The 12,742-nt window shown below is 46.5% G+C and overlaps 1 protein-coding gene across 1 annotated transcript in view; it reads right to left on the bottom strand.

Annotated features, from left to right (window-relative positions):
* Positions 1-12,742, bottom strand: part of TMTC1 (transmembrane O-mannosyltransferase targeting cadherins 1) — a 151,239-nt gene that overhangs the window by 30,795 nt on the left and 107,702 nt on the right. Inside the window, exon 11 of the mRNA XM_035550707.2 lies at positions 10,161-10,274. Coding sequence (XP_035406600.1) covers positions 10,161-10,274 — 114 coding nt within the window. The remainder of the gene's footprint in view (positions 1-10,160; positions 10,275-12,742) is intronic.

Genomic DNA, 12,742 nt, shown 5'->3' with positions numbered 1-12,742 from the left:
AAAAACCTGCCTGCATCACCTTGCAAAACGTTCAAAGAGCCTCCAAGCATATTCTTGTCTGCCCAAGAGAAAAATCAGCAAGTGGGAAGATGCAGCAGCGTGCCTGGCTTTTGTTACGGCACCTTTGGATGAAAGCATGCGTCCGTCCAAACTTGGCGTTCACGGGGAGTGCTCCACCTCTGCAGCAGCTGCGATTCATTACCTCCGCCGTGCCGCTGTGAGCAACCCGCTGGAGTTACCTCTGCCTTGGCGAAAGGAGAAGAGGGGCTGAGGGCCCTGCGACAGACCTTGTTTTCTCACCAGTCCTTCATGCTGCTGGACACCTTCCAGCTGCTGCTCTTCATCCGTCCAGTGCCGGTGCGACCCTACCGCAGTGCTCAGCAGCTGGAGACTGACTCCAGCCAAATTAAGTGTGCAGAGTCTAACCCTAATTAGCCAAGCCCTGTTGCTTGCCGGCAGTGTGGCAACTTGTTTTTCAGACACATTTTGCCCTGTTCCAACACATGCTGCAATATTTTATTGGCACCGTTTTGCCAACAAAAGTAAGAATATTACGTCAATAACGTTTCACCTGTGCCAAATCTTTATACTACCCACTTTATATTTACTCTGTCATAGGATTTCAAGCCAATTTTCCAATCTGAATATTACATCACTCTCATTTTCATGTATTTACATAAGTTCTCAATAAAGCTCTACATCAGGTTGATTTAAAACCTGACTTGATGCAGCTGTGAGAGCAGTCATCCTACAGGGAACAATCCTGCAGTGGCAACAATGCAGGCCGTGGCCTCATGATAGCATGGCACCTTGTTCTGAAAGCTGCTCTATGCGATTTGGGTCACAGAGCCAGATCCTATGTTTTCCTCCAAAAGACCTTCAATTTGCAGCATTTGAATTCCTTTTATAAAGGGAAAGACAATCCTGCAATATTAAGCAGCAGCTTGTTTCTCTTGAAGAGTTCTAGGAGTTGCATCAATATTTCCTCAAAGTTAACACCCTTCAGCTTGGCAGAAGATTTGTGGCAGGCTGGGATTTTATTTTATTTTTTTAACCTGGAAATCCTGTTGAAAGCCAGGCAAGTGAGAGATCTAAGGCTTTTCGGTTCCTTTGAAAGCCTCAGGCATAATCTCCTTCAGCGAAAGCATGACAAAGCAGTGAGGTTCCTGGCTGTATGCAGCACAGATCCGCGTGCTGCTATTGCATTTCACCAGCAACAAGCTGAATTAGTGCTTGACACAACGCTAGAAATGAGGCAGGGAGTGAGCAATCCTGCCCTGGCATTGTTCCCGCAGCTTTCAGAGCATTTCTGGGCACCCTCCCTGCAGCAGCTGCCCTGCGGGTGGTCCTGTGGGTCTCACTAGGGTCTTTGCTGGCATTACATGGACCAGATCAAGTCCTGATGGAGACACCAAGAACACAACTGGTTCACAAAGTGATGCTGCATGAAGTTAGAGAGTGGGGTGCCTGATCTATTTCAGACCCTCCTGCCACTGCTGAAGGGCTGGGGTCCCCCACAGGTGCCTTGGGTGCCCCAGCTCACCTCAGGTGTCTTCTGCTGTCTAAGAGGCAGAAGTCGCCCTAGTTTCAGCACTGAGCACCTACACGGACACAGAGGGACAGTGCTCACCTCTCCCATGGTTTCCCATATGGCCTAGCACAAGTCTGCCTTGCAGAGTCCATGTGACCTGCCACTAAAGTGACAGCACTGAAATGTCCTTTTCCTGTACCACTGCCTCCCTGCTCACAGCACAAGCCCTCTGCGCTGAAGACACTCTCCAGCTCTGTTCACAAGACGGTAAAACAGGACCTTGATCTCAGCTGGGACTTCCAGAGGCCAAGCTGGTATAAATAGCAAGTGCTGAATGGCAGCCAGGGCTCACGGGAAGGAAGAGACATCCTGGCTGCCCTGCTCCTCCCCTGCCCGGCAGCTCGCAGGCAGCAGGAGCATCGGGGCGAGCCTGCTGCTGTACACAGAGCACAGGGCACGGCAGCCCCGCTGCGCCCCAGCATCGAGGGAAAACTCAGCAGGACGGAGACATGAAAAAAAAGGGCAGCTGAATAGATTTAACCTGTAAATTGGCAAAAGCCATGTGAATTTTTTGACCCCAGCACCCATTTTAAGAAAATCATATCCAGAAGCACGACATTTAAAAACCAAGCCTGTAGCAAATTAAACGGTATTTCATTAAATCTTCAAGCTTGGGTGGGAGCAGAAGCTAAAGATTTGGAGCTCAGAAGGACAAAAAGGGTTTTATGTCAAACAGTGTCACAGCTAAACATAAATAAGTAAATAGATAAAACCCCTCCTGCTAAACTCGCATGTTCCCTGTGATGCTGAGGCAACACGAGGTTATCAAACGGGGCTGCCTGCTTCCGCTCTCACATAAAGAATTTATGCAGGATCTATGTAAGTCCTTAAAATCCCAGAAACTACTCAAGCCCAACAAAGGACTGATAATTCACAACATGCCTGCCTTACAGAGAGAGCAAACAGTGCAGGCTTCTTCAGAGAGCTGACAGAAACCAGAGGACCATCACAGCGAACAGGAGGCTGCGAGTTTGGGTGAGTTCTTCAACCAAACAATTACATGAGGGAGCAGAAAAACAACATATATCTTGTCCAAGCAGATGGGACAGAATCATGCCTGTCACTTCGCAGGGCTCCCAGGTGCTGAAGGAAGCTGTAAGTACAGCCCCATAGTGCTGTCCGTGATCATGGGATGGCTGGGGGTTGCCTCAGTCAGCGGTGTAAATCAGAGCAGCCCCATTCCATCACTGCCCAAATTGCTCAAAAGGGCCATTCAGGTGCCTGGGGATAAAGGAGAACACCTCACCTTCTCTTGCCAGAGCTTCGCAGAAAGGCTCAAGGCTATCCTCAACAGACACTGACTAGGAACCAACTTTTCTGCTGCGCCTTACTAAGGATTGGAGAAGGAAAATCTCTGATTTACTATGGCAATAACCAGTGCTACCTGTCTGTTCTTCAAGAAAAAATGGTCACTCAAAGTTTTCATAATGGCAAGGGCAGCTAGCTAGGGGAAAAGAAATGTCTGTGGGAAGAGTAAACACCCTTTGGATCTGAGGTTCTTTTTTGCCAAAAGTGAAAAAGTAGACACAAACATCTGCAAAACACAGCCAAAAGTAGAAACTCTGCATAGCCCACATGAAAATTGAAATAGATCTCTTGTCTTGATAAGAAAAAAGCTTTGCGCCTTGACTGGGGAAGCGGTTTTCTATTCCTCAAATTTTTAGCACAAGTCCTCAATACGTATGTGCTTTTGCTTTCCTGCAAACACAGTCAAAGCAACGAGGCAGTGCCTGAGGAAGGTTACAGAGCAGTCCTTACAGCTGATGGGGGCTCTTCTCCAAGAAGATGCTTTTGACAAGTTAGTAAGCCCCTGAATTATAGCATAGAAGCACCTACACCCATGAAAGAAGCCACAGCCTAGGAAGGGACCCAGACTACAGATACCTACATCCCAGAGGGAGTTAGACATCTGTCCAGCCCAGCAGGAACACCCAGCTGCCATGGCTGCCAACGCAGTCGCACTGCACACAAACTGCCTGTACACTTCAGGGCTCATGGGTGCACTCGCTTTGGTTTGAGTAAATAAAAGCCTGCACCCTGATTCATATTTGATCAACAACAACAACAAAAAAAAACAGAATAATTGAGCAAAGGTGGTGGACACCCTAAAACAGGCAGAGATTAGTGTTTGTAGAGAACAGGTTCAAAAATAAATTACACTGGCTGAAGTAATTTGGCCATCATCCCATGCACCGTGTTGTAAAGTCTATTAAGTCTCTAATTCAAATTACCAGGCAGTCTTTTCAACCATCAGTTACTATTAAAATCACTCAACAGGTTTGTCTCGCCTCAGGACAGCCGCCGGGTACGTATATGAGCGCACCAGTTCCCCAACAGCTTATTGTCAAGGCGCGGTTTAGAAGAGTACCGCACAAAGATGTTCCCGATAGCCTGGACCTGTCTCAGGCCTGTAACACACGCTCACACAGGGAGTTATGTTAAGTCTCTGGGAAGATGTTTCATCAAATGCCTGACCAGAGGGCTTGCTCCAAGAGCCTGACCCCAGTCACCCACGTGTCAGTAGGGCACGCAGGGCTTTGGGAGCAAACGTGGCCCTGGCAGCAGCAGCAAAGCGGCACTGCACATTTTTGACTCCCTGTAAAAACAGGCTAACAAATGGTGCTGGTATTTTAATTCTTTCCAGAAATAAATCACAGATGGTATCCAAGGCCACCTGCAGTCCACGCTGAGAGGCATTTTCAAGGCGCGCACACACACACAAAGGGCCGTACGAACACTATTTTTTTACTTCATAGTGTAATTTAACTGAATTTAAACAACCCCAGATACTGTTGATTTAAGATATATAAAAACCCAGTGGGTAGGTGTGTGGGAAAGCTTAGCAAGAAACCTGAGTCTCCCTTACAGCATTAGGGCTTTATTTCTAAAGTGGAGGGGGGAGAAAGAGCCACTGAGCTTGCTCCCATTCCTGCAACGTTATGCACCAACTTATTTCCTCGGTGAGGGATGTGGGTACAGTACTCACACTGCCTCCTCCTCTAGCTAGCCTACGTTCAAGTACCAAGTACACATAAGGATGATTTCATGACACTTCCTTGTGCCACAAGCCAGCGTTCCCAGTTTCCACGCTGCAAGCCCTTAGCCATATTATTTGCAAGTTCTTCAAAAGCCAGTCTGCCCACAGTGCAGCACCAAACATTTTCATATTGCCTGGTATGCCTCTTGGCCCAGCCTCTCCTCTCTCTCAGGGCCAAGCATCTGAGCAGCTCCCTGAGCCACACAGCAAGCCAGCCTCAGGGTTCCTGCTTGCTGCCCCGAGGCTCCCTTCCCTGGAGGATAACACGAGGGAGAATGGAGGTTTCTGCATCGATCTGCTGACAACAGGCTGCTCCCCTTCCCACTCTGGTTGGCTAGCAGCGTTTGGTGGGGAAAGCCCAAAGAGAGCATGTGGCTATCTGTTGATGATGGACAGGTCCACACACACAGACACTCTGCAAAAGTATGTATATTCTCCACACATACACACACTGGTGCACTGATGTACAAAAACTCACAGGATTACACGCACGGTGGATAAGTTCTGCAGGGCTCTGTACCACCAGATGTTATACAGGTGGTAAGAGTCAGTTCACACACTTGCCCACGCCTCCCTTGGGAAAGAGCAGCAGCCCAGAGAGCATTGTCCTATGGGTGCCTGATGCTAGGATGGCCAGATGAGTCTCTCTGTCTCTCTCTCATTTCTCCCATCCCTTGGACTTACTCACTGTTTAACATTTTTTCCAGCACTTCTGCTTTCTTAGCTACCCCAATCTCAATTATTTTCTGTAATTCATTTCATCCAGCAAAAGTAAGTTATACAGAAATAACTCTTTTTTTTTTTTGACTCATCAATTTTGTGTCATTTGATGGTCACAGTATCTGGCTTCAATCAAAGATAACTCACTCTCATCCACTATTAAACATAATTACTCCAGTGACATTTTTTAATTAAGGGTGAATCTATATGTTTTTATGTCCAAAAGTGCAAACACAAAATTTTAGACGTCAGCTTTTTACTTGTCACAACAATTTAGCTTGCACAGCACTGGATTATTATTAGCATGTTTATGCACCCAAGAAACCCAGCAACCTCCTTCAGCCCCACCTGCTGTTGCTCATATTAAAGAGAGATCTGTGGGAAGCAACATGCTGGTAGCAAACATGGCATGCCAATGAGCAGTACTCTGCAGTGCTGGTCACAGAAATACAGAGGATAAGATGGAGCTGCTTTGGGAATAATTAAATAAGTTCTCTTGTAGCAGGGAAGGGAATTTTTTCCCCCCCTTTGTTGTTAAAAGACGTAAGGAATGGTGGTCAAATCGGTTTTAAGGCTCTTCTGTTTTTCTTTCATGTCAGCTCATACGTGTTCCTAAGGAGTGATAAAATAGTCTCAACAGCAACATCAAGTAAATGAGGCCGGGGAAGAAGCAGGACAAGAGCTTGGTAACCATCAACAACAGCAAAAATATCTTCATTAGCACATCACAGATATTCTTCATACTTGTGTGAGGTTGCACGACCTTGCATTCTCACTCGCAAACATGAGAGTGGCAAGACAAGTTTTATTTCAGATAAAACTAGCTCTATTTGATCACCAGCAACAGGAGGTCTCTGAAATTCCTAGCAACAGCAGCGAATGTGCAGCAGAAGCAGCAGCAAGAATTTTCAGGCTAGCTTTCAGAGTAGCCATGGTCAACTCCGTCTCAGACAAGTACTTCTGGCCTCTGCTTTTTGCAGAAAAATATCAAGCATCTCCTGGGGTCACCGCCATATGTCAGGCAAACCACCAAAGCAGTCTAACCCAGCAGTGTGTTTTTATTGGTTTACTGAAGGTAAGCTAAGAGCCTTATAAAACATTGCTCCAATTGCAGAATGCCAGCTGTTGGTAAAATCTGCTTTATGGATAACTCATTTTGCAGTTCCAAAGGCTGTGCTTCCATTTGCCTTTCATGAACTTGACGTACACAAGGAACTTTTCCTGCATACACAAAACTGTTTTGTTTTTCTTTTCATTCTCAAATGATAATGCTGTTCTCTATTTTGGTGTATCATTTCAGTTTTCATTGCCCCCGCTCTTGGGCAGCATAATTGCATTGCACTAATTACCTAAACCTGGCTACGTCAAGATGTTGCATCACTGGCCGCTCCACTGCCTTTTGAGTGGCCATCTGCAATGAGTCTCAAACACCAACAGTGTATCAAGAGGGGGCTGAAGGGATCGATTGCAGAGTTCGCCTTGGAAATACGCCCTGCAGTTTGACTGTCAGAGCAAGTACGTTCTTCTGCCCCACCATTTATCCGAAGTGAATAGAGATACAGCAACACGTGACAGCAGAGGATCCTGCCTGCAAAATGCCTTCGAAGGCAGAAATGGGAGCAAGTGATTAAAGCACCAGGGATCAAGTTTCCCGGTATTTAGTCCCAAATGCTGTTATTTCCCTATGTAACTTATGTGTGCTTCAATGTCTTTTCACACAGCTACAGCTACAACATCACCTGCCCACATGACGGGAGCATTAGGCCACTTCACTGCACAGCGACATGGCAATTGACACTTCTGGCAGAGAAGCAGCAAGTGGAAACGCATTATTACGTTGGTGGAATGGTAATTGCAAGCGGTTAAAACAGCCAAGCACATACTGACAGGATCACTTTTGTTTAGCAAACAGTTAAACTCACTCACCAGAGATCAAGCAAACCTACACTGCAATTTGGCACGAGCTTTAGGAGCGAGCTGGAATGATTAATGAGCCACGTGCCTCAGACAGAGCTGCTATGGGCGATGCTGCTCTCCCTTCCCTACCTCCCAGAAGCTGCTGGGTGGCGGTGGCAGCAGTCTGCTTCCCTATTGATTCCATTTCCTTATTAATTTCCCTATCGATCTGCCCACTGCTTCTCACCACACTAGGCAGACATGATATTTTGATCTCCCACCCTTCTGACGGTGCTGCTGCCACACTGCTAAGCCTCTTGACTGGGCTGTATTTTCCATCACCTGGGAGTGTGGATCCATTCAGATTCCCCCAAAGAGGGAATCTGGGGGAATGTCCGAGAAGCTGGTGGTGGTAGTGCCCGAGCTGCTGATCACTGATGAATAAATTCATGGCCTAAGTGCTGCTTCAGCTTCCCAGCTATTCTTCCATTTTCAGGTCAGGCCAGTGGCCAAAAGTATTCAGAATCATAAAATCTGTTAAGGACAGTACAGCTACCAAGTTCCTTCTTTTTAATTGTAGAGCAATTGGTCTACAGTCAGGGCAATTGCAAAGCTGGAGTCTGTGAGGATGCATAAAATAGCTTGGGCATGAAATCTGGTCTTATCTGTGAAAGCCCTTTAGGGTATCCACCACCATGTTGCCTGTCCCACATCCATCCCCTTCTCCACTGCTTCAGCACAGCCATCATGCACAACTCGGTAAGGCCCAGCAGACTCACTAAGGCCTACACACAACCCCCAGACATTTCAGAAGGGGTATGTCTGAAAGGAAAACATGGAACGTAATGCTCCACAGGAAAACATACTACACTCTTTAATTACACTATTTTATTGCACGTTACACAGCCTCAAAGACCCAGTGATGGGGCTGGGGAGAGGGAGTAAGGAAATAACAAATGCAGAAAGATGAGGTGGTGGGACCAAGCTGTGCAGCTCCCCAGTTACGGAGCCAGCAGGACAGGCTTCTGGCTTGCACTGCAGGCCTTGCTAGGTCTGATAGCGAACATGCAAGGTAGAGGGGACAGGGGATGGCTTTTGGGAAGTGCCAACTAACCCTGAAGTTACCAAAGCAACCAGAACACTAGCAAGGACCGAGACACGGAGTACGTGGGCCAGTGCTTCTGTGCGGCTCCAAGCCCTGACTGGGCTTCGGATGCTGTGTAAATAATACCATCAGCGCAAACTGTACTATCTAATGAAGCTGAGGACATGTTTGCAGTCAGTTCTCAAAACAGACTCTTTCATAATTGAAATACTGCAGAGCAGCAGACAGCATTGTAATTATAATAAATGGGTGCTGCTGAGTTAGAGAAGAACAAAATCTTTTGTCAGCAACTCCCATTTCCACAAGCAGGGGCGATGCCGGTAGGAACAGAAAGCTGTTAAGTTACTCTCCATACTAGCAAGTTCGCTGCAGGGTTTGGAAAATATTTGTTAGTCTCTCTTCTTTTTAACTTCCAATGGCCCTTTCTGGTAACTTGGAGAAAGCTTGGAGAAGAGCTACAGGGATGACTTGATGACTGCAAAAACTTGCATAACACAAAGTGCCAGCAGCTACATCCATTTATTGTATCAAGCAGCAGATTAAGGGAGGAGCTGATCAGTGTGGCATTTAAAGATGTAAACAAATCCAATGACTGGAAACAACGTTAAACAAATCAGACTAAAAATAAAGGAGGACATTTTCAACAGACAGGGTAATTAACCTTCAGTACAATTTATTGATGGTTGTGCTGAATTTTCCATTCCTGGAAACATTAAAAAATAGGATGGAAGTTTTTCTAAATGACTTCCTAAATCCCCAGCATGGTAAAAGAGGACAGGATGCTACTCAAAAATCTAAAAATCACCTTTACCTAGTTTCACACAGACCTCAAGGGCAATGACATCCTGTCCTCGCAGCTCACCTGGGTGGGTTAGGAGCCCTTGGAGAGCATTTGGTATAACTCTGCCGTCAACTGGCAAGACGACAAAACACAGATGTAATTTCTGGTGTTTCCTCCCACACGTCAGGAAAGAATATTTCTTGCACCTCTTGACATGCCGTTTTGTGCTGAGCTCTGTTCTTGCTGCCAGAGCCACTCCTAACTTTGTCTGCCCTTTCCACACGTGCCCTTTTTTCCTGATGGTGTTATCTGCACCTTCCATACTTGCTTTCCCTTACCACCCCCCTCCATACCAGGACCTACCACGTGCTCAGCCTGGGCCAGGAGAAGTTACATATTATGGCCCTGCCCTTGGCCCAGATTGACCGTGTGTCTATGGGCCAGGCAGTTCACCTTCCTGCTTCAGCTTCCCCCTTTGCAGAACTATGGTAATGATATTCACCCTGTTACTGCACAGAAGCATTGTCGGCATCAATTAGTTTAGTGTTGTTGCAAAGCTCTGTGGACAGGAGCCTCAATACAAGTAGTAAGTACTATTATTATTGCTCTACTTCAGATGGCTACAGCACAGGCATTTTCCAGGCGTGCACCATTAACAATTTACTAAGATAAATGGCCCACGAATCCGAAAATGCATTTATGACAACTACCTCCTGCTTACCAGCATACATTCAGCCAAGTAAATGACACCTCATTGCTCAATGTGTAGCTATGGTAACATTTATATCTCATATATTGAAGTGTACACACAAACACACGCGGGCACACACGGAGCTGGAGGGAAGCCAGGCTCCTTCCTTTAACGAGACACAAACATTGAGCCAAGGAACCTTCCCAACCTCCGAAAGCTGAGCTGCCTCCAGGGAGGGAAATGGGGGGCGAGGAGCAGGCAACCCTCGCTGGGAAGGGATGCGCTGCCAGCGGGCTGCACCGCACAGCCTGAGCATAGCTGGGGCTTCAGGGAACTTACTTGAGAGCAGTTTTGTAGTGGTAGATCGCTTCAACATTACGGCCCTGGTCTTTCAGAAAATTGGCATAGTTGTAGTGCACCTTGGCGTTGTGGGGCAGAGTCTTCACTCCTGAGCTGCAGAGAGGAACAGAAGCCGGATGGTGTTAGCTGGCCAGGTTACACCAGGTATACCCTGAGGTCTACCTTTTTCTCATTGCTCCTTCTTTAAGGAAAGTTTGGTCATATTGCGAGTGCCTTGTTACCTCCTGCACTCCCACAAGCACAATTCATTTCACAATCCCAAGCTTGGCCCACACATGCAAACTGTGCAGTGCACTGGCACACCACACGCCCCCACTGGACATAAATATGTGGCAGCAATTCACCCAACCTGGCCTTGGCCACCTTGGGCATCTCTAGCACCAACATGACAACACACCCTGTGGCCAGGTACTGTGGTGTTTCAAAATATAATTTATTACACTGAAAGACTCTAGAAAGCCTAATATTTGGAGGGAAAGTAAGCAGTACTTTCTATAATATAGCTGTAACAGGCTCACTCATCTCCAGCCCTGCTTAAGCTTGGCTGTCATGAAGTGCCTTATGAAAACCTTGATCTCAATCTGTCAGCTGGAGGTACCAGACGGAAGGTACGTTTTCCATACACATCAGCCACTAGAGGGGATGTACAGCATACTCTGAGCACCCAGCTAGCACGGATATGCGGCACAGCACTGAGCAGAGCACCACCAGGAGGTGAGGGCTAATGGGGCTCTTGCCCTTTTTGTTGGCAAGTCGCACGCTCTCGTGTTATGTGACTGTGGACATGTGGCGGCACAGCCAACCCATCCCTCCCCTTCGTCTTCCTTGCCATGCAGCTTGGACTGAACATTTGGAATTAATAATGAGGGCACAAAGACAAAAGGAGAAGAGCAAGCATATGCTTATTTACTTAACTGAGAGCACAGTAAACAAGGTACACTTTGCACAGCCGGAGGAAATGCTGTTTCAAGGTTATAGATAGAAAGAAATCACAGGAGCACGTACACCATGGAAATACTTCCCCTGCAAGAACTCAGAGAAGTCAGAACTCTGTTTAACAGGGGAATCCTTTCCAGCATATAAATAGGAACTCTCTGAGGTAATGGGAAATAAAGATGGATTAATCTGTTCACGTAAAAGCAGAAATAGCACTGCTCCTTGCTCACAAGCAGATTCCTGCCAGCTGCTGTCTTTTTTCCTCCCATCAGGCCTGAGCCTCCTACTGCAAGTAGGAAGCGCAGGGATTAGGACATTCCCAAGCCTTTTTGCTCTGCCTTGTGTGTCTCTGCTGTTTAACTATGACGGGCAATGGAGTTAACCACAAAAAGATGAGGTCGCACACAGCCTCTACATTGATGAGAATGTACCCACAGATGCCAAAAAACCCTTTGTGAGGGATTTCACTTTAAAATGGCGCTGGAGAGTCAGTCTTAGCGGCAAATATGCCGTCTTTTTGGTTATCTGCAGCCAGTGGTATCAAGCATTGCTAATGCCTGCTTGTGAGAGCTTCCAAAGCTTCGCCCACGGCTGCCTTGCAGAGTTCAGTACAACACAGCCACGGTCTGCCTGCAGAAATCAAAAATACACCTTGCAGTTGGCTTCCTAATCATCAGGTACTTCCAAATTACTTACTGGGAACACTACAGGAATAAGACATTTTGTGACTAATCGCTGAATTAAATCAGTTAATTGATGCTATTCTTAAGAGAATGATTTTCTATATTAGTTTTCACAAAGATATACTGCACTAGCAGCAAGTAATGTGTGACTGCTATGGCTGTGTTAATTTCCATTGGCCTTGGGAGCTATTAACTACACACTTACAACCTCTGGGCATTACTGGAATATTAATTCTTATACAGAAAGCTTATACTTATTACATCAGTGACAGTGTTACAGGCAGAGGCACAGACAGGGACTCAAAACTGTTACTATCTCAGAGCTATGTGCCATGAGTTGTTAGCTCTGATAGAGCCCCTGCTGCACCAGAGCACACTGAGTTAATGGTGAGAAGTATATTACATATGCACAAGTACTGCAGTCCTAATGAGATACAGTTCTAAAAGGAAGATGCATATGTTTAAATATTTTAATTCTGGGCTGTTTCCCTTTAAATAGAATTTATTATTAATACTGCTGGTCCCATTTATTAAAACGTCACTAATAAAGCTCCTTCATCTGTGTGCTTCTGCTGGGCGTGGGGTTGACAAAGGAAAGACAGAAACCAGTTCGGGCTTGAGGTTTTACGATGCTCTCTTCTGCACCACACCACTCACGCTCCCTGACCTATTTATTCTCCTTGCATGGGCGAGAAGGGGGGTGTTTGGCTTTGCAAATACACACAGCACTGACTGAGGCTAACCGCTTGGCATCCCTGAACTGTCAGCGGCAGTAGCAAACACCACGCTGGACGTGGAGTGGATTTTTTTGGAGAGTTTAGGCAAACACTTCTGCTAATTGATTGTCAACCAGCTGAGAACACTGTTTGCTCATTGACAGAGGAAACAATAATGTCCATAAAGAAAGCCAAGAGGGAAAGGGTGGAGTATAAATAACAAAGC

This window comes from Cygnus atratus, chromosome 1, assembly GCF_013377495.2.
Source record: "Cygnus atratus isolate AKBS03 ecotype Queensland, Australia chromosome 1, CAtr_DNAZoo_HiC_assembly, whole genome shotgun sequence".
Lineage (NCBI taxonomy): Eukaryota > Metazoa > Chordata > Aves > Anseriformes > Anatidae > Cygnus > Cygnus atratus.
The sequence above is the reverse complement of the archived record's forward strand: the minus strand, read 5'-3'. Positions and strand labels throughout refer to the sequence as shown.